At 36.4% G+C, this 22,979-nt stretch overlaps 1 protein-coding gene across 1 annotated transcript in view; it reads left to right on the top strand.

Moving 5' to 3' along the window:
* Positions 1-22,979, top strand: part of SLC2A13 (solute carrier family 2 member 13) — a 100,099-nt gene that overhangs the window by 61,487 nt on the left and 15,633 nt on the right. Inside the window, exons 4-8 of the mRNA XM_072401632.1 lie at positions 459-564; positions 17,174-17,337; positions 18,969-19,089; positions 20,333-20,458; positions 21,124-21,242. Of these exons, the coding sequence (XP_072257733.1) occupies positions 459-564; positions 17,174-17,337; positions 18,969-19,089; positions 20,333-20,458; positions 21,124-21,242 (636 nt within the window). The remainder of the gene's footprint in view (positions 1-458; positions 565-17,173; positions 17,338-18,968; positions 19,090-20,332; positions 20,459-21,123; positions 21,243-22,979) is intronic.

Genomic DNA, 22,979 nt, shown 5'->3' with positions numbered 1-22,979 from the left:
TAACTACTGTACCATTGTAGAGACACTTTGTTAAATGGACAAAATATTGTTTTTTTTTTTTGCTTAAACAAAGCAAAATGTGCTTTCTACTAATATCAAAGCCTACCTATCCCCTCCTACCACCTGTACAATAATTTTTGCTCATAATTGTTAGCATGCTTTTCTGTCTAAGGAGTTTGCAGGAAATGCACGACTGCATGCAGAGAAAGAGCAGGTGTACTAGAAGATTTGTTTATTTGTTTTCAAAGTGACTAAAAGAAAAAGTGGATTGCCCTCCTGGCTTTGATGTCTATCAGAGATTTATAAATAACAGATTACCTTCTATTAAGTTAAATACATATGTTATTCTGCACATGTGATATCTCAGAAATGTACAAATACACAAATGTAACATGTTATTTGGTTGTTATTTTTTTTTAGAAAGCTAATTGTTTTTTCTTCTTTCTATTTTTTTCAAGGACCTGTTATTTACAGAATGTTAACATACCCTCCAACACGTCGTGCTCTTTTTGTTGGCTGCGGATTGCAAATGTTCCAACAACTGGCTGGTATCAACACAGTCATGTACGTATTTAAGTCACTTAGGTGTTAAGACAAAGTATGCCCTTCTTTTCAGTCAGTCTCTATTAACATGTTTTTTTGTCAGGATTTTACTTCACCTGCAACGGACCTTTGATGACAGTCTTCTGGTCTGGTCTTTTTAGTTCAGATCTGATCAAACCTAATGTCTATGAAGCATCTTAAGACAGTTGTGTGCAATTGCTTTAGGACTAATCAGTTGTTCATTTGATAAATTATAGCTGGATGGCAAAACCCTAAAGATAAGTTGTCATTTTAAAAAGAATGATCTGACGCAAAAAAATAGCATGTTTTGTTATGGGATCCCAAATACTGCACTATGCATGTAAACAGCTAATGCAAATTTTATTCAGCCTTGATGCTCACTTATAAAAACACATGCATAGTAAAAACTGATGTATTTACTGCAACTAGATCTCAGCAGGCTTACAAGTTTGTGCAAACAGCATTTTTTTAAACCTATGTTTATACTGCATATTCAAAGGCGACATTTTTTTGTTATTAAATAAAATGAGTTTATTATATCCCTAAGGGTATTACTCCTAGTAAATTGACAGTCTGTAGGAGAATATTGCCCATGCATCAATGTGAAATAAAAATATTTTACACACATGCATAATTACTAACAATTATTTTACAAGTGATTCTTGTGTTTTGATCATTAGAGGTTTAGATTATGCTAAAAAGAACAAGAACAAACTGTACTGTTAACTAACTCACTGGTCTAACCTATATGTGTGTTCATGAAATTTCCTTTATTCGACTTTATTTTTAACATGTCAATGTATTTTCTTGATTGAAGTTTATTGGAGAATGCAAAATACAGGGCATTTCAGTCACCTTTTTATATAATGTTAAAAATGTGGTGATGCTTTAAGAACATCATGCGTGTGATAGCAAGATGGGGGCAGGGCTGCCAATGGGCATGTATAAGTTGTCAGCATAGTGTGTGTACAGGTCGCTTGTCGTATTCTGCAGCTTAACAACTCACTGTGTTCAAAACTTCATATCTCCTAAGTCGTAATGACTTCATGAATCAATTTTAAGGCTATACAGGGGACCCACACAGCTTCTAGCAACCAAGAATTTCAAGAAATGGGGGGTCACAATTTTAAAAACTTGTGAAAATTGAATGTTGGGGTTTTTGTTTCAAAGGCAAGTGCATCTAGGAGCCCAAAACTGAATATGCAAATTGGGGACCCTGGAGCCACTTACATAGCAAGGAGTTGGGGCCCCTAAATTTATAGCTACCCTTCACAAAACTATAAGTGTCCTACTATGCTATCCTGTCTGCGTCTCTTCCTTAAACCTTTATGGGGAATGGGGAGGTGTAAGAAACCGAAAATGTAGGTCCAAGTGGAGGACACCTGTAAAAACCCCCTAAAATTTATATTACCATGACACCTTCAACCCTAATTTCTCTGAAACAAAGAAATGCAGGTAAACAAAAATATAGATGCAAGGGGGAGACATTTGTGGCTAACACCCCCCAAACTTTCGTCACCAAAGCATCATCACAAGATAAAAAAACTATGACTTTACCCTTCCAGTACCTGAACCCCAATTTGGTTTAGTGCTCAGATTTTTATGTTCTAATGAATCCATATTGAGGACATTTTAGAGGATGTTAGCCACAGATGTTCCCCACCTAAACTTTTGGTTTCTTACACCTCCCCATTCCAGAGGAATTGGGATATTAGAAGTGTGTTAGATCTTATTAGAATTCAAAGAAGCAGACAGGGTAGCATAGCATACCAGACTTTTTGTTGTCAATCAACATCACAAGAGTAAAAAATAATTTTTTTTATTAACAATATAATAAATACCATTTAAAAGAATGAAACAACTCAGATGCAGTTGATCTGCAGCTTCAATTCAGTAGGTTGAACAAAAAAGATTGCATAAAAATGTGAGGAACTAAAGCCTTTTTTTTTAACACAATCCATTTCAGGGGCTCAAAAGTAATTGGACAAATTAAAAAGCTGAAAATAAAATGTTCATTTGTAATATTTGGTTGAAAAGCCTGTAGTTTAGAACTCATGGACATCACCAGATGCTGGGTTTCCTCCTTTTAAATGATCTGCGAGGCCTTTACTGCAGTGGCTTTCAGTTGCTGTTTGTTTGTGGGCCTTTCTGTCTGAAGTTCAGTCTTCAACAAGTGAAATGCATGCTGAATTGGGTTCAGATCAGGTGTCTGACTTGGCCATTCAAGAATATTCCACTTCTTTGCTTTAATAAACTCCTGGGTTGCTTTGGCTGTATGTTTTGGGTCATTGTCCATCTGTATTATGAAACGCCTCCCAATCAATGTGACTGCATTTAGATGGATTTGAGCAGACATTATGTCTCATTCTGCTGCATTTTGCTTTAAAAATTAATTTCAAGTGTATGTGTTATTCATTGCATGTAAATGTGAAATATATTTCTTTCCTTATCATTAAAACTGAAAACAAAGGAAAATTTCACTTTTGAAAAACAAAAGCCACAAAAGAACAAAAACAATTTTCAACATCAACTTTACTTTAGGGCCCTTTCCTGTATTTATTTAGCAAAAAAACAATAAAAATACAGCCCCCCCTCACAGGGTTTAGTATCAATGATAACAAAAGTCCATAAATAAACTGTTCAGCTTCCTGGCTAGCATAAACAAATTCTTTTTGCAGCAACAGACAGGCTGACACACAGCTAGTTTAACCAGCAGCCACCTGCTGCTTAGCACTGGGTGCGCTAAATAGCCTTGTGGGCCTTAGGAAAATGTGGGGCCTGGAATTAGGCGTTTGCCCTATCCTGCTCTTACAGATTCCCAGTAAAAACAGCCCTAGGACAGAAATAACAAGCAGAGAAACCTACAGGTTCCCTTCAGATATAACATATGCACTGTATACATTTATTTATTAAACTAATCACATGTGGTCATCTAGTTTATTGAAAATAAATACTGTGATTTTGACAAAAATCAAAACAAACTGATTCTGTTGTAGAAAATGGTTTCCTCATCTGCAGGGAATATCATTTTAACTGAATTTAAATGTACCCCTAAGTTTACACTTCTAATTGAATTTTTTTCTAACCAAAAAAATTAAATCTTTATTTGTGACTAACAATCCCCAATGTTACAAAAAATGTTACATTCAATTAAAGGTTACTTCAAGCCATGCTGTGAATCGCTGGCCCAAAGAATTAAAGTACCAAATATCTTTTTTATCTTGGTCTTTTTTCCCATGCATTTTAAATCAGGGAGATTATTTTATAAATGTGTGAGTCACCAAATGCTTTATCCTTTGTTTTCTTTGCAACACAAAAACACAACACTCAAAAATGCTCTAGCATGAACTGCTGCATTCGAATGAAGGGGAAACCGTTTATGTAAATTTGGCCTTTGTCCTTGAAAATACCCTTTCCTGAGATATTCCCATTTTGAGCTTGTACACTGGCATCAAGTCTTTAAGCAGGACGTCCTAAAAATGGAACTTCATAAATACAAATTAAAGGTACGCAGGTAATCATGCCCCAGGGAAGGACATATAAATACCCCTTTTACCCCTTCTGTTTAAAAAAAAAAATGTTTAGGGACACATTAGTAGAACCTGTGATTCCAGAGGCACAGTACCTTAGCAAATTAATTGTGGATTGTCTTTTGCTTAGCAGTGGAGAACTGACCGCATAACATACCATAGTGATAGATTTTATAAATGTTTTCTTCAAAAAATTATAGCTTGCAAGTACATGAGATATTACAACTGATATAACAAAAAAATAAAGTGGAATAATTGACTGAGGCAGCATGTAGTGAAGCATGAGAAAATGGAAAAAAATATGTCAACCTTTTTCGTGATGATGTAACAGGGAGCTAGAGGGGGCTAGCATATGGAGCCAGTTAGCCTTTGCAAGGTTTGCACAATAACTTGTCATATTTGATTGTGTCACGCTTGTCCTTAAGGTAAAATGTTACACACCGTACAATAAATATTAGTGGATACAGAACACACCGGTATTATTTAGCAAATGAGAACAGTGGAGGAATTACTTTAAACTTTACGTGGCTAGTAATTGTTTACACCTTGAGCACTGGAACATTATTTACATTTCTACTTTATGCCTATTGATTTGAAAAGTGATGTGGATTTTTTGGGAGGGGAACGCATGACATTCTTTTACTTTTATTCAATAAAATGTGTAATTTTAACATTCTAGCAAAGAAAGAAGAGATTCTAGTCTGGTTTTTCCCTCAACAGACAGCAGCAATATAATTTTAAAAGTTCTGCAAATCTGGGGAAAGGCTGTGCTTTGTCTGGAAATTAAGTTGGCTGGGAAAGGATGGACTGTAACCAGTGTTTAGGGGAGGAAGAGGGATCCGTTGTGAACAGTAGGTTGAGGTGGCAAGGAAGGAATGTACAGTAACCAAGTCAGTTGACCAGGGCGGGAGGAATTTTGTGTGCACATTGTAAGACGGTGGAGAATACATTTGGCTGAGTTGGTTAGAACTTAGGTTGATGTGACCAGGAAGGTCTTTCTGTGTATTCTGGGTATTATATTTGGGACCTACAGGTTCAACTTGATGTAATTAATCCTATTAAAGAAAACTTGGGTGAATGCAAATATTTAGGGTGTTGTTGATTACTTCATGATGTTTCATGTAATGTGTTGCTTGGCTTTTTAAAGCTTTTAAGAGCAATCAACAGAATAAAATAAAGTTAAAACAATTTTTTTTAGTTTTCAAGTTCACATGTAGGACAGTGCTGAGAAGGCAATTTCAAAAACACTATTTTTGCTAAAAAAAAACAAAAACATTTTGTAGTACAACTAACAAAATAAGGAAGGTGTAGATTTCAGTAATTTAAGTAAGTAAATGATCCATAACAAGTGTGCCATAAATAAAGCCAACAAACCTATTTTACCACCTTTTATTTTTTTTTTGAAAGAAAATAATTGCAGTTGAAACAGATTTCCTTTGCATTTCCATGTGCTGTAAACTGGTTTATTTTTGAGCAGTAAATCAAGTTTCAGCATGTCCAATTTTAATATATTAATAGCAGAAAGATCAGGTCTAAGCAAATAGACCCTTACAAGACCCTTACAAAGAAATGGCAAATTTATAAATTGCCCTTTTCAGCTCTGTGTACATATTAGAAAATAGTGGAGCTTAAATCTGATGTATCATTGCCACAGCCTAAAGGAAAACACAGTGACTCCAAAATGATATGGTCAAGCAACCATTAGACCTATTTAAAGGTAATAGGGCACCAGGAACGGATAGATTACACCCACATGTTTTAAAAAAGCTAAGCTCAATTATTTCAAAGCCATGGTTTCCAAATTTTAGAGACTCAATCACTGGCTTGGTACTAATGGATTGGCGTAATGCCGGTAAAGTAACCACAGACCTATCAATTTACTATTTATAGTTGGAAAATTACAAGAGAGTTTGAGAAAGAACCACATAGAATTTTTTTTTACAAAAAATATTACCGCACGGATTCAATAAAGAAAATTGTCAAAAAAGTATACTCTTTATGAGGAAGTAAGTAAACACTTGGACAATGGAGTAACAGTTGATAAAGTATCCATGTATTCTGATGCAGTATCCCACAGATGTTTATTGTGTAAGTACAGGTCTTCAGGCACAAAACATTTAATTTGTAGATAGATAGACAATCATATTGCTATGATTGATGGTCTAAGGTTGTTAGTGGTGTACTCCTTGTGCTCCTCATTTCTAAATTTGAACAGTTACTTTTTACTGAATTTATTAACAATATAAAGTTTGGGATAAAAATTGTCAATTCTTTGTTTGCAGATACATTCTTCAAAGGCTTTTTCTGCATTAGTTGACAGAAGCATAGCATCTAGCTAATTGAGTACTTGGGGTGCTGTCTTCGATTTCACAAATTTCATTTGATCCAAATAGGTTGTCAGAAAGAGATTCTGATAATTACAAGTATTTTAGAAAAAATGTTTCTCACTTTTAATAATGAGAATGGGTGGTAGCTTGTAGGATCCTTCCCTACAAAATTGCTGTGCTGACAGCGTTTATTTTAAAACTTTTTTGATAATGCTGTCAAATAATTTTGTAACTAGGTATCCGTTAAGACAATTTCACAGGGATTTACCCCAAAAGCATTAAAGGTTCATATTGTGATAATTCTGAAGGAATTAAAATACTTTGTAAATATCAATGCATGTAGAGGAGCGATTTTTGATTTTTGCATGTATACCCTTTGCTTCCTGCTCAGTTATGCATCATAGTGGTTGTGCTATGACCTAATATATAAATATGAAACAAAGTAAAATGGGACTTGCATCAATAAGCCTTTTAGGAAAATATTACAGTAATAACTAAAAACTATTAGACAATAAAAAATATATATGTATAAACCACTTAAAAAACAAAAAAAACAGCCTCATTACCTTAGCAGACCCTTTAATGTGTGACAGAAATGTTGATAATCTGTGATTTGCAATTTGAAACTGACTTTAAATCAGTATTTTCAATTACATTTTATTAAAGATAAATGCATTTATAAAGTTAGATCACATCATATTAGAAGATGAGTCTGAAGCCCTTTTTTTTCATTTCCCTAATGACTTTCATGTTGTCGTGCACAGTCACATCTGTTGGTTTGCAATCAAGAAGGCCATCAGTAGATAATGCAGAGAAATATCAAAACTGTAAAAATTCATTTACTCATAGGTACAAATTCACCATAATTCTCCTACATAGATTTCAATTTCAGATGCATTAACACCTAATTTTTGTGTATATTGTTTTGTTATTCACCTTATTAAAGTAATTTAAATCTGCACCCATAAAGACCACCCATCCAATAGGTAAAAATCAGTATAATCCTAATGCTAGAATGCTAGCCATTTACAGTCACGAGAAAAAGAAAATACACTCAGCTTGTCAAACCACATTCAAAAACAATGACTTGAAATAGGCGTTTTCTCAATGACATTTTTAGTCTCTCAATGGCACCAAACATTGATTCAGTTTATTAGGCTTTGTGGGCATTTGTTTATGCTCAGCTCTTATAATTCTGCCACAATCTGATTGAGGTCTGGACTTTGACTGATCCATTGCAACCCCCTGATTCTCCTTTTTAGATCATTATGTTGTTAATTTGCTAGTGTGTTTGGGATTATTTTCTTGTTGCAAGATTAATTTTTAGCCAAGCTTTACTTTCACATAGAACACTTTGGTATACAAAGGAGTTTATGGTTGACTTAATGATGTTCGGATCCCTCTTCTGGCAGTGACATGGGATCCCCCGATGCGCAAAGTCTAAGCAGCATCCGGTGTTCAATAGAACACCCTACCCTGCATGGGTTGATGGGCTGGTAATCTTTGTGTGACTATTGTGCGTTTTGCTGCTAAGTCTAGCCAGGTTATGGCCCTGGGGTTAGCCCCACCATCAGCAAAGGGAGATCAGCAAAGGTAGGCAAGTGCTAAACTTGAGAGCTCTCTTGGGCACACAGGCACAGAATGCTGCAGAATGTGTTAGTGCACAAGGCTTTCTTGATTTGGCTTATGAGAGGTCTGACTGACACATTTGAAAGTTCTTTGCTGGTGGAAGTGTGGGGGATTGGTCCTCAATAAAAACACGGCATAAGGTTGTCAACTTTTGTATTTTTTCCTTCAGGACGGAATGTTGCATGGAAGCCCAGGGAGCTTGGCGAGGATTCAGCCTCTTAGCCTTGCTCAAATACTCAAGTTTTTGTAGCCTATAAAATGAGGATTGTATGTGCATGTCCCTCTAAAAGATATCACCACTCCTCCCCATTTATTAGGTGATATCTTTTGATAACCAAAGTCATAGTTCCTCTCCGTGGTGCTCAATTTTCGAGAGAAGAATGAGAGCGAACGTAATGGAGCTTTGGGCCCGGTTTGTTGGGACAAGATTAATCTGACAGCAGACTTGGCGGTATCCAGTTCCAAAACGAAAGGTAGAAAGGGGATGCTTTAGGATGGGAGCAGATATGAATAGAGACTTTAATCAGTCGAACAGTAGCTGGGCCTCGGAAGTCCAGGAGAAGGGAACAAATATGGGCTTGTGACCTGCGTAAGTGGGGCCACAATGGCTGATGAATTTGCGATAAAAATTTGCAAAACCTAAAGATCCTTGGATGCCCTTTCAGTTAGTGGGAGCTGGCCAATTTAACGCTAGGGATATCTTTTAGAATCTGTGGCTATCCCCTATGTGGATAAGATCAGGCCTGCAAACTGGATACAGTTTCTCACTTTTAAGGTGAAGACCTTAGCCAACCTCAGCCTTTGCCGGAGTTCTGATAGGAAAACTTGAATAGTGGTTCTTTATTGCAATCTTATTAAGATAAGACAATGCAAGTATGAAGAGTTCCATAATTTTTTCCCCCCACAAAAAATATGCTTGCTTTAGTCAGAAATGTGGACGGTTGGATGAATCCCTTCTTCAGATTCTCATTATATTCCCTTAGGGTAGCAAGCTCAGGATCTGAAAGAGGGTAATCACTGCCAAACAAGATCTCAGCTCCAGGCAAGGGTTCAATCCGACAGTCATACTTTGAGTTTGGCTTTTACCAAAATTGGTGCTGTGCATCGTGGCCTAACATTTCTACTTCCATCCAGTCTGTTGGTTCCAGAAGTTTTATTGCTTGTTCAGATGCATCTTTGCAAACTTAACCTGTGCTGCCATTTTTTTTTTTTTTTGAGAGAAGATACTTTTTCCTGGCAACCCTTCCAAAAAATAAATTTTTTTTATATTTTTTGCTGTCATGAGCTTTAACATGCTAACTGAGACATGCAGAGTCCTGGATTTATCTCCTGGGTTTTTTGCCTAATTAGGCATTGCACTGTCTGACCTTTGGGTAAGTTTCCCAGTGATGTCTTCTCCTTAGAAGATTGGCAGCTCTCTTGTAAAGTGATGTATTTCAAGTTGTTTAGGAATGGCCTTTATAACACTTCACAGATTGATGTTTAGCAACAATTGTGTCTGTAATATAATTTTCTTTTCTCCTTAGCATTGTGTTAACACACACTTAATGTTCCAGACCAGCAAACTGCCAAAATGTCTGCTTTTATAGAGGTGATCCCACTGTCTGATGATCTGTTAATCAAGTGCATTTGTTTAGCAGCACCTCACTGCCACATACCCTATGGAAGTGATAATGGTGTACCTAATTTTTCCCACACTGCTCCTGCATTTTGACTTATTTTTTGTTAAATAATTATTCACGCGGTGAATTATGGCATGTGTTTTTTTCTGAGGTTGTGTATACCCAATAGGATCAGGTGATTTTTTTTATCTCCTGAGAATTATCATCCCCTTTAGAATTGATAAAGGATGTACTTTCATTTCCTCATGGCTGTACATGACAATTTGAACTATTTGAAATTGGCTTTAGGAGGCTTCTCATGCATTTCCATGAAATTTATATTCACATTTATGTCTGATGTGTACAGCACATATTAGATAAGCCAGACAGATGTGGTTTACCGTGTGAATGTTTTTTTAAAACCAAACTGAACTTTCAGTTTAAATCAACTTTGTTTTTGTTTTGTTTTTTCATATTGAAAGACACAAATAGGAAAATTGTACTAGAATCAAAGAACGAGAATTATTACCAAAATGTAATCAAGGACATTAAACATAGATTTATATATAGTTATATCCAATATATAACTGGGTTGAAACCCCTTTGGCACACCCCAGGAATTCTGGTCCATATTGACATAGCATCTTTCCGTTTGTTGCAGATTTGTTGGCTTCATGTGCATTCAACTATTTCTCCAATTCTAACAAATTTGAGAGGTGCAGTAATGGATTAAGATCTAGTGATCTACTGTAAACTCATTGAGGCTGATTCATCAAGCAAAATCGGAAGCTCGCTCGCGCATTCGTATTCGCGATCCGAAATCGTATGCCGTAGCGCAATTCAGCAACTGAAAGAGCTCGCGGCCGGAGCCGCGCATCTCCGACAGCTTTACACTGGCGAGCTTGCATTAAAAGTCACTGTTCCCCTAAAAAATCATTCTTTCTAATGGCACACATATTACCCGTGCTATGAGATGGGGGCGGGGCTGCCTGTGTCCCCTTCACATGAAGGCTGAACTGTGTGCTCACCTCTCATCGGCAGCACAGACACAGAGCACACAGCAGCCTCACAGAGATCCGTGCATCCGAGGATGAGAGCTGCCGAGGAGAGCTGGGCGGGGTATTCAAATCAGCCGGGCGGAGCAACCAGCCAAAAACCTCTGGGGAGAACTATGTCTTTACATTGTGCTAATTATAAAATGGAAGATGACATTTGTATGCTCATGTTTCAAATCTCTGCTTGATACATCATTTTCTTGTACTTAGCTTTTCAAAATGTCCTGTGTTTTACATAGAAATTTGGATTTACATTTTTTTGTTGTAAAGGTTTAAATCGTTGCAACCCTGGCCATAAAAACATATAATAAAATATGTATAAAATTTTTGCAACCTTTTATATTGTGTTTAGTGGAGAAATTCCACTCTGGAGATTTTTCTCATTTTCCCAAGAATTCTAATAGACAGTAAATGAGTAACACACAGGGTGGGGGGGCAATAAAAGCACATTTGTAAAATAGACAAGGTTTGAAACCTTTCTTCTTTTTTTGTGGTTTCTGTTGTCAGAGAAAATGTCTGTGGTCGTTTAATTCAGACCAGTTTGGTTACCCTCTCCCTACCTGCTCCTTCCTTTTAAACATTCATGAAAGCTTTGGAGCATTAAACCAGTTTCACATACAGTGCCTTTAGAAAGTATTTAGCTCCCCCTTTACTTTATGAATTTTGTTATGTTGGAGCCTGATGCTACAATCATTTAATTTTTTTCAGTAATCTACACCCTATAACAACAAAGGGTAAACAAAATTTAGACAAATTTGTAAATGTATAACAAAGAAAAAAAAATGAAATACCCCAATTAGATAAGTATTTAGACTCTTTTCTTAGTATCTAGTTGGGACACCATTGGCAGCAATTACAGCCTCAAGTCTTTTTGGGTATGATGCACCAAGCTTTGCACACCTGGACTGGGGGGAGGGGGATCCTCTCAAGCTCGGTCAGGTTTATTGGAGAATGTCAATGGACAGCTATTTTCAATCTCTCTAGAGATGTTCAATAGGGTTCTGGGCTCTGGCTGGGCCACTTTAGGACATTCACAGAGTTGGCTCTAAACCACTCCTGTGTTCTCTTCATTGTGTGCTTTAGGTCATTGGTATGTTGAAAGAGGAACCTTTTACTCAGGTCTTAAGCCCCGTGGAACAGGTTTATATTGAGAATATCTCCGTACTTTGCTTCATTCAGCTTTCCCTCAGCCCTGACCAGCCTCCCAGACCCTGCTGCTAAATAAACACCACCTGTAATGCGCCTGGGCACACAAACCACAGAACCACAACTCCAAGAATGCTTTTGTCAAGCTTTATTTGTAGTCATGAAACAAGGCAAGGGTTAATCACAGATAATCAGTCTAATAAGTGTGGTATAGAAGGGTAAGGCAAAGGCAGGTCAGGAACAATCTGAGGTCAGGGCAGGCAGCAGGCAAGAGTAGTCACAAACAATCCAAGGTCAGCGCCATTTGATTGGAGGATAACTAAATCTCCTGCGGCCAATTGGCCACAGGGAATTCAAACTATGTCCCGTCCCGCGGCGAGGCAGCTGAGGTACAAGAGGCACACGTGGTAGCGTGCGCACCTCTTCCCACAGCACCCCTGGGACGTGCCCTACTTTGCACATCCGCAGGAGTGCTGAAAACAGGACTTTCTCAGTTCACCTCTATAGGGATCCTGGGGATGCCACCTGGGCGAACAGTAGTTCGGCTAGAACGGATCCCTCCGCCTGCAGGGAGAGACACGCTGCGAGCAGGGCAGCAGCCTCGGCCATGCTGGCCGCTGCAGCAGCGTCTCCCTCTGTGGCTGTGATCCCCAGGGACGCCGCAGGCTCTCTGGAAAGGTAAGTTCCTTACACCACCATAGCATGATGCTGCCACCACAATGCTTTACTGTTGGGATGGTATTGGGCAGATGATGAGCAATGCCTGGTCCTTCAGGTAAACTCCAAGCCTTCTTTCATATGCCACTCTGCCATGAAGCCGAGATCAGTAGGGGACTACAGTTTTATTGGAACTTAGTCCATCTTCACACAGGATCTCTGAAGCTCAGTCAGAGTGACCATTGGGTTCCTGGTCACCTGTCTCACTAATGCCCTTCTCTCTCAGTTGTTGAGTTTGGCAAGGCCACCAGCTCTTGAAAGAGTCCTGGTTGTGCCAAACGTTTTCCATTTCAGAATTATGAAAACCTTATCTCTGCAGGCGGGTACTTTTTTTTTTCTTCAATATTTTTATTGAGTTTACATTTTCATATAAACATTATCAAATCATATATTCTTCTGTTTTCTTACAAACAAAGGTTGATTAAAGAGAAGGTATATTCTATAATACAACATTGAGGTTTACATTCTTTAAATTATCCCCACGTTTTGCTTCAATATAGATATTTCCATCCATTCTTATATTTCTTCTTAACATTACAACATAGTTTCATTTCTTATAACATTTCAATTTTTATAGCAATAATGATATGCATCATAACAAAATAATTTTTCCCCTGCTAAAGAAAAAAAATCCTCCCAGTGTCAAACAATTATCCCAATTAGTGTTCCATTTAAATGTGTCTAATACCTTAAAACTACCTTCCTTTGTGAGAGGTAATTCTAAAGAGAAACAGCTGCTTATCCCTTCTAATAAATAGGCATTTTGCCAATATAAGTGACCTTTTCCTTTTTTACATTTTTTCCCTTTCCCTTTCTCTTTCTTTTCTCTTCTCTAAATAATGAATGTGAAACCCACAATGATTAAAATAACTATCTCTCCACACTGTGTGGATCTAATATTATTTCCCATATCTTTAGTGAGGGGAAAAAAAGGAAAATAACCCTAGTGTAAAATAATTTCTCAACTCAATATCCTTTATCTTTAAATAGCTTTCATTATAGTGAAAAATAATTATCCATAGTGATAGGGATAGATAAATTATCTTAGTGATTGATATCTTTTTACCATCATAAATATATAATATTAATAAATGTTAATTCCACTGTGAACAATACAATTCCCTGTTGTGAATAATATCTTCTTTACTAAATTGCGTATTCACCCAAAAAAAGTGTTACATTTATTTACACTGATACATCATATCATATATTCCTATCAAACCACATTTATCCCCTACTTAACTAATATCATTATTTATTCCTCTATTATCTACTCCCTAACATAACCTATTTTTACAATAAACAAGTAAAACAAACAACAACACACACAAAAAAAAGTACCTGGTCACTTTTTGTTCTAAATTTTCTTTATATTTCTTAGGGCTTTAACTAACTGTTAATAATAATAAAAACGTACGTTCCCATCCCATAGGCATATAGTACTCAATCCAGGATTCCCAAACTTTCTGAAATTTTATCATATTGTCATTAAGAATTGCCCTCATTTTCTCATTAGCCAAAAACCACAGCATTTTCTGCTTAACATCTTCCACATTAGGCTTAGAAAACCACCAAGCTTTAGCAAATACCATCCTGGCCGACATAAATAGATAGGTCAACAATGTAAACGGCAAATTAGTAGAACTTGATGGTTTGAGATTCAACAAAGCCTCTTCTGGACGTTTCGGAAATGCTTTACCTATTTTTGTATATGCCATCTGATATATTCGTACCCAATATCTTTTAATCCTGGGACAGTCCCACCAAACATGGTACATGGTGCCATTGGCTTTACATCAGGCTGGCAGGTACTTTTACTTCATGGCTTGGTTTTTGCTCTGGTATGTATTGTCCGCTATGGGAACTTCTATAGAGAGATGCGTGCCTTTTGAAATCATATTTAATTTACCTCAGGTGGACTTCAATCAAGGCGTAGTAACATCTCAGTAGTGATCAAGGGCAATGGGATTTAACACACAAGCTAAATGTTTTGTTGCAAATAGGCAAATAATGCAAATACTGTAAAACGTGATATTTCAGTTTTTTTCCCTTTTAATAAAGTTACAACAGTGTTTAAAATTCTGTTTTCACTTTGTTATTATTGGGTACTGAATGTAGATAAATGGGATAAACGAAATAAATTATAGTAGCATCAGGCTGCATATAACAAAATTTGAAAAAAGTTAAGGGGTTGTGAATACTTTCTGAAATCTTTATGCATCACAATAATACACGTTTTACCTTGCATTACATCAACGTGTGTTATTTGCACATTACTCTATGTTGACATTCATTTTGATTAGCCCACCATCACACTAAATTTAGTACACTTTCTATGCAGTGCATGGCAGTGGTGTGCTGCATTGAACAAACTGCATTGGAGAAAAAAGCAGCTCCAGTTTTGGCAGCTCTCCTAACTGGTCGGTCCTAATACCATGCTCATCCATACATAACTTTAGAAAGAGAATTCTCATGGATGTGTTTTTGTGGGCCAAGGTTTCAAACCAAAATACTAATGTTATTCATCAACAAATATTGTCAGCTCATATATAATTATATAGTTTTCAATCATCTATAATGTTTGCATGGTGATTCTCTGTTACAAACTCCCCTGAAGAAGCCTATAGAATCACGCAACGCATCGGTAGATGGGACTTTTACCTGTTATACCATATATGGACTTACATAAATAACCAATATTTTATGTACAATTCGTGGATGTTTTACACTGGATGTTTTACTATGAAATTGATGAATAGCAAGTAAAATATTGGTATTTTGGTACAAAACGGTGGCCCTGAAAACCCATCTATCTTATTTGAAACTCATGTATGAGATTTCTCTTTCTGTTGAACCAATAGGAGCAGGTCATCCTTGACACCCAGGTGTATTCATGAGATTTCACCATATAGAACAGCACATATCAATAGATTGTGCAAATGCAAAAGGGTGTGTACACATAACAGGCATGGTAAAGAATTAAAAAGTAGAAGTAAAAGGCTTAATTTTAAGCAGTTCTTTGTCAAGCAAATTAGGTTGTCTGCTTAGAAAAGAAAAACACAACTGTGTATTTTCATTCTCATGAAAATTAGTGTTTGTCTTTTACTAGAGAACTGCTTATTTTTTTAATTTACTGTGAAATAAGTGATATTTGAAGGCATTTTTAGGCCTTCTGTGAAACTATTGTCCACTATTCATGGTTGTTGAGTGTTTGTCACCCATTTCTGCTTCAGCCTTAAACCTATTAGCTTAGATATAGCTATTTCTTTCACTCGCCTCCACAAACCGAAGCTGCCAGTTCTGGAGGTGAGAGAAAACAGTTGACGTAAGCTCACAATGTACCTTACTAAATTAGTGTTTTGTTATATTTCGATTTTTATTTTTACTGAGATGTTTACAAGATTCTATTGGCAATCACTTTTGACTCCACACCACTCTGACACTGCTGTACTCCCTTTACATGGACATTGTTAGGGGGGGGGGGACAAATTACCATTTGATTGTATATGCTTTGTAATGTGCAGTTGCAGTTAGTATTTTGTCAGTGGTGATACAGGTTACCATTTGAAACCATTTGCTGAACTTAGCCTATGAATTGTTTTAGGCTCTGCTTGTCTGTACTGGTCTTTGTATTTAAGGCATCAAAAAGCTGACAGGAAAGCTATTGCAGAACAGTGCTTATTTGCTGTTGAGCTGTATAAAAATGAGCATAGGTACACAAAACAAGAACTAATACAAGCTGCTCCTGGAACTATAAAGCAGAAATACATTAAACGTTTGGTTTGTCCGTACAAATCCTGAAATGTTTATTGTAATAATTGTAATAGTGGCACAATAAAATAGAAAAAAAGAAGGTGCTATAGATTCCCACAGAATCTGTTTAGGCAGTAACTTCTTGCAGGGTTGCAAGGCATGCCTTGAAAGAAGTATTTTCATGCTAGACTACAGTATGATATATTCTAGATTTTAAACCATAGCTTTACCGTGAGACCAGTAAAAGTGTTCATTAAAGTATTATGTTAATATTTGTTCACTGATCGGATGTAGTTAGTATGGTTTCTGAAAATGTTCAATATGAACAGTAGGGTGTCTAGTAAGCAAACAGCCTGGAAGCTACCATCTGCTGTTATGTTTCTGTGCAGAGACTGTTGGCACACACATTGTGTCTGAGTGCCCCTGTTTGTTATACACATTTTTTGTGTGTGTATGATTCCACCTGATGGTATTTAGATACTTCTTTCTTTTACAAATGGTAATACTAACCAAGTAATTGCTGAAGCTTTGTTTTTCCATCTTTATATTTATGGCACATGCAGTTTTGCTTTTCTCACAAACCATACATGACTGTCCACTTTTTCACAGAAGCAAAAAGCTGCTGTATAATACACATCTGTGAAATGCATTGACTTGTGCATAATAGACCCACTTCACCTGCTTGGTGAATGCATGCTGACATGCACATAGTGTAGATGCCAGACTTTGCATACCAAACATAAACTGCACATGGATGTTTCTCCATGTCCACAGAAGTAGGCTGGCATGCCCATCTCTGCTGTAAATTGCAGTTGTACTATACTATTTGTTGCTGTTTTTATGTATTTTAGGTACTACAGTGCAACAATTCTGCAGATGTCAGGTGTGGATGATGACAGACTTGCTATTTGGCTTTCAGCTATTACGGCATTTACAAACTTTGGTTTCACATTTGTTGGCGTTTGGCTTGTAGAGAAAGTTGGTAGAAGAAAACTCACACTTGGAAGTCTTACAGGTATGTTAATTGTCTGACAGAACAACTGTTGGGAAATCCTATTTTATTTTCTATTACCACCAAATTAAGGCGGTCAGTCTGAATGGAGCAGTAACAGCAAAAGCTATACATTGGCACAGTTATTCATTTCGACTGAGGTCTAGTATTTGACTGGGGTACTCTTAGACATTTGTTTTCTTGGGTTTAAAATATTGTAGCCTGTTCCCTGGGGTTAGGTGTAGTACAAACGTTTACAAATTAGCATTGCCTTGCAAAATAAATATGAGAAGTGAGGCGGACTGTGCATCAGATTTACTACAAGGTTACAACTTGAGCCCTAAAATACCTCCTTCAGCTGCTATATTGCAGAACTGAGACAGAATGAAACATAACTCTGACCGCGTCCTAATTGGGCATTTGCTGGTTAGAGCATTCAGGTGTGTTTTAACACAATTCCAAAGGGGAAACATATTAGCAATGATCTTAGAGAAGCAATGGTTGCTGCCTATTAATCTGGAGTGGTTATGCAGTTATTTTCAAACAATTTGATGTCCAACATTTTCTAGTGAGAAAGAATTTTCACAAGTAGAAAGCACTCAAGACCATTACCAGTCATCTCAGGAATGGATGTCCAAGCAAATTCACCCCAAGGTCATACCATGCAATCTCAGAACAAAGCCTCCTTTGGACAAACAAGACCAAAGGGAAGAGGTTTGACCACAATGGATATTGCCACATTTGTTGGAAACCGAAGCACAGCATGTCAACTATGAAAATCTCTGTGTAGCACTCTAGTATTTTAGAGTCAAATGTTAAGGCTATACTTCTAACTGCTAAAGTTAAGCCAAAATTGGGTTGTGCAACAGGACAATGATCCCTTGCACACCAGACAATCTACAACAGGATGGCTAAAAAAGAAAATATTCAAGTTGTTGTCAAAGTCCAGACCCAATCGAAATGCTGTAGCAAGACCTTAAAGTAAAACTAAAAATTAAAAATTGACTTGGCAGGCCCTTTATTTCCATTGATTTTCCAGGCTGGCATGTGTGGAGGGGTCTATTCCCAGGGCTGCTTGGATACCTGGCATTCTTCACCTATTTGTGCATGTGCAGCTCAGTGTAATTTGTAAAAGAAGATTAAGAACAGGCAGGTGAGCATGTTTTATTGTAGAAGGGTCATGGTCTATCCCTTTGCAAAAAAAAAAAAAAAAAAGTTTTCTACACCATTTGGTGATTCATGTCCTATGCATAGTCAAATGTGAGTCAGAATGAAAGCAGTAGATAATTCACCAGTGGCATAAGGCATAGGAGACCATTGTTTTCCAGAAATATCTAATCTTGGAGCAACTCCTTAGCATGTGATACAAATCCGCTTACACAATTGGTAAGTAATACCTTGGCTTTATTCCCCAAAGAGTTTTTTAGTGTCACGTGAATTCTAATTGTATACACAAAAACATTTAGAATTTACTCTGATTCCAGTCTTGTCCAGATTGTTTCTTCTTGGTTGCTTTAGGTTTTTAAACGTTATAGTAAGAAATACTAATGACCCCATACCATTTATTCATTTACTAGAGTTTTGCATTTTTTTAAAATCTTTACTGATATTGATTGTCAGATATATAGAGCCATGCTAATTGTAAATGTTTTTAGGTACAACGATGGCCCTTATTGTCCTTGCCTTGGGTTTTCTGTTATCTGCTCAAGTCTCGCCACCAGTTACATTCACCCCGACAGATCCTCAAAGTCAAAACTCTAGTTGTACAAAATATAGGTGAGTATTCAGTGTATATACCAATTTTTTTCTTTCAGTATTGCTCTAGGTATGCTTTTATTTATATTCACAATTAATCACTATATAAACGTTTAGATGAAGAAATAGTTGACAAAATAATATTTTAAGATTGTTTTTTTTTTTTTTTTTTTTTTTATCTTTGTTAATTTTTTGATCAAGAACAAAGGGATTATTAAATCTCAGGCTCTCCAATAAAGTTCACACTAAAAATCAGATGCCAGCCCCAAATCACTTCACAACATGAAGAGGATAGAGGCAAAGAAGGGGCTTTTTGGCAAATAAAAGTTTACTAGAAAGTAACATTTGTACTATTTCTAGACATCACACAGCTCACATAAATTGTGTAGAATTTAGGACGGTCGTCTTTTACTCTTTCTGGTATACAAAATAATAATAATATGGTTACCTATCAAATTATTGCATATTCACATATTGCATATTCATGTATTCTAACAATAATAGTATACCGATTTACAATAGTGAATTGTGACCACATGGTCATTATGTATACATAATAGTGTAGCTCAAGATGGGTTTTAGTTATTGTATTGGTTCTTGAGTAGGATATAAAAATAGAAAATGAAATGTAAGTAAATGGTCAAAATCATATAAGTTATGAGTTTGGGAACCAGTATGATGGATAATTTATCAGGTGTAAGCAAATCAATTACAAAGGTCCTACTTTATGAATGATGGAGAGATAAAAATTCTTGCACAAAAATGGAGGCTTTTTTGCACATTTTGGCGCATTTATGAATTTTTAAATGACTTCAGTGGAGGCGTTTATAGCCATTTTCACACGTTTCTAGGTTTCACAACCTATTATGAAGGCTTCAATTGAAAACAATAGAGGCGTTTTAGCAGGACTTTGGAATCTGGGAGCCTCCTTTAATAAGGGGACTCCCAGATCTCTGCCACCCCATCATTATTTGTTCCTAGTTTTGACTGGTATGCTCCTGAATTTGACTCATTCCCTATTTGGGAGAGAAGTTTTATGTTTTGAATCTGATTTAAAAATGTTGGTGCACTTTTTCCCCCCACCTTTTTAAGGGTTCCCAGGTAGTAGATATACCAGGTAACAGTTTAAAACAACATCTATTCTTATCCTAAAAACAACAGTAAATTACAACTGGTAATTTAGTTTTTTTGTCCAATTTTGTTGTTAACCTTTCTGCAGTAACCAACAAAAGAACAGTAATAAAATAACTACTTATTTTTACAGCTTTTGTAATGGATGTATGCTAGATCCCAACTGTGGATTTTGCTACAAGATTAATGGATCGCATATTTTTGATTCATCATGTATTTCAGTTGACCCAAAAAGTACAGCGCATTCTGAATGGGGCAGGTAATGTGTTTTATTCATAATTATTTAAGTTTTAGTATTAAGTTTTAGATTTAATGTATGGAATTATATTTTCATTATAATTTAGTTAAAGCAGAGCTTAATCCAAAATTTATAACAAAACTAGCCTTTTGCTGCAGTATTTACCATCAATCTAGATATTTTCTCTACAGTACTCATCTGATGACAAACCTCATTTAACCCATTTCCTCTGAGTCCAAGTCATCCTGAACCCACCTTTGTGGCTGGACAGTAAAAAGAAAAATTTTAATAACTTTCAATAATTGATCAGATCCCTGTACTGCTTCTTTCTTTTATTATTTAGCCCTGGTGTACAAAAAAATGCAAGAGCAAATCAAATTAGTATTTTTCGCTGCATGTCTTTTAAAGATTTAAAGATTTTGTAATACTATGATGCTTTACTATATATCTAGCCAGATTTTAGCTTTAAAGAATGTCACACATAATTCACTTAGTGATTTTTTTTATTTGTTTTAGCATTTCTGCCTGTTTTCCTTTAGCTCAGTGAATTTTTAGACTGGCTACATTTTAGTCATGTTCACTAATGGTGATTGTCTTACAGATTTAAAGATTATGCTTAAAATGCATGAATGTTGTAAACAAGCCAAAAAAACTATATGTGAAGTCATGCATTTCTTTTCTTTCAGATGTACAAATGAATCCAGATCTAAATCTGGTACATTTTGGGCTTATAATTACTGCCCAACGCCATATTCATGGACTGCACTTGTTGGATTAATTCTGTATTTAGTCTTTTTTGCACCTGGTAAGTTTTTATAATAGTAATTTAACCTACTGAAAAAGCTTGCCCATTATATTGGCCTATTTAAATATTATATTTTGTGCAAAGGATGAGGACATTGTCTGTCAGTGAAGGTTTGACGATTTACTCGGGGAGTACATTTTCAAATAAGATTTACTGAAATGATTGTGTAGGGCTAAATTAAAAAGAAAAAAATTCAGCAGGTAATGCTGCTAATCTCTACCTTGCTGTCCATCTCCCACTACTAGCACCCATTGGGCGTTTGCGGAAACTCTTGTGAGGAAAGGCAAAAGCAATACCCTACATTGCTCACTATGCTGCTGCATTTTGTATTTTACATTGATCCCTACAGGGTTTACTTTAATATTTCTTACTACATCTTGAAGTACATGCAAAGCTACAATTGATCTCTAAACTGACTTAGAATTTGACAATTAAAATGAAAAGGAGGATCAAATAATGGCTAATTTTATTTTTAGCCTATAGCTCTGTACTAATAGACATTAGAGGATGGGAGCTGGAAATTAACTTTTATGAGCACCCACTATATCCCCCTCCATGGAAATGCACAGTGGTCCTTCCCAATTTTTTAGGCAGTCTCTACCTACCTAACTATTTGTCTCAGGCGAAAATCGTCTGACTTGTGTACATAGCTTTAGAGGTTAGGGAAATTTGGCAGTGCCCTCTGAAGGTAATAATTGTTAGAAATTGAGTGGGTTTTTTTTAACAACTTACCAGTGCTGGTGAAGTGGTAAGAGTTAGTGGTGGTTGTAGCATTCAGCTTTCTGTATTCCACACAGAACACAGGTCATCTAATACCTTTGGAGACCAGAACTATTGGTGAAGCCCAGGCACTGTAAGATTTGTGATCAATAGAAATTAAATTTCATGTAGAGATTGACAGAGTAAAATGCAGTGGACATCAGAATACCTCTCTTTTGGGAAACAACAAGTCAGGCAAATATTGTTCCTCAATTCTTCTGTGTGACTTTCGTTCCTTGTCCACGTCATTTGTGTGTGGGAAGGAAGCATTATAAATTGTGTACTTTCCTACAGAAAGCCTACATTAGACACTACAGAAACCTCACTCTCTTGAAAATTTCTAGCAGAACATTAGCAACATTGGCTGCCCTGGGAAAAGGCTAGTGCCATAACGTTTTGGTTTTGAGAGACACAAACCACAACTGTAAAAACAAATAGTTAATTTAAAAATGTCAGTTACAGGCACATATTTTATTAAAGCCTTATGAAAATCATCTGCCTTGCCATCCACTTGCAGGTTGCACAGGAGCAGTCAAAAAAATTTCTTTCTATATTAATGTTTAGCCAGAAATAATTCTACATTGGAAACATCGGACATGATTTCTGGTTGCAAAATTTAATGTACTGCATTTACCAATCATCCGGCTATATTGTAGTATGCTAACAGTTCTACTTCACTGCTTTCAGTGGGCAAATCTTCTTTGTAATAAACTTTTTATTTGGCTCCCAGTATTCTCCCCAGAAATTTTTTTCAGCCAGGTGGTGGGAAGCTGTAGCCGGGTGGTAAAAAAGGGTGTGTGGCAAAACACAGCAAATTTGGTGCTCCCAGTTGTTTATGCCATGGGTATCCAGTAACCTCCTATTGTTTCAGTGTTCTACCTTCTCCTAATTATTTGTTACAACTTTGTAATGCCTGCCCCGTTAGTATATCTAATTTTTCAATTCTATGTATTTTGCCACAACTGTCCTATGCCGTGT

Source organism: Pyxicephalus adspersus, chromosome 2, assembly GCF_032062135.1.
Source record: "Pyxicephalus adspersus chromosome 2, UCB_Pads_2.0, whole genome shotgun sequence".
NCBI lineage: Eukaryota > Metazoa > Chordata > Amphibia > Anura > Pyxicephalidae > Pyxicephalus > Pyxicephalus adspersus.
This window is presented reverse-complemented; position numbering and strand designations above follow the sequence as displayed.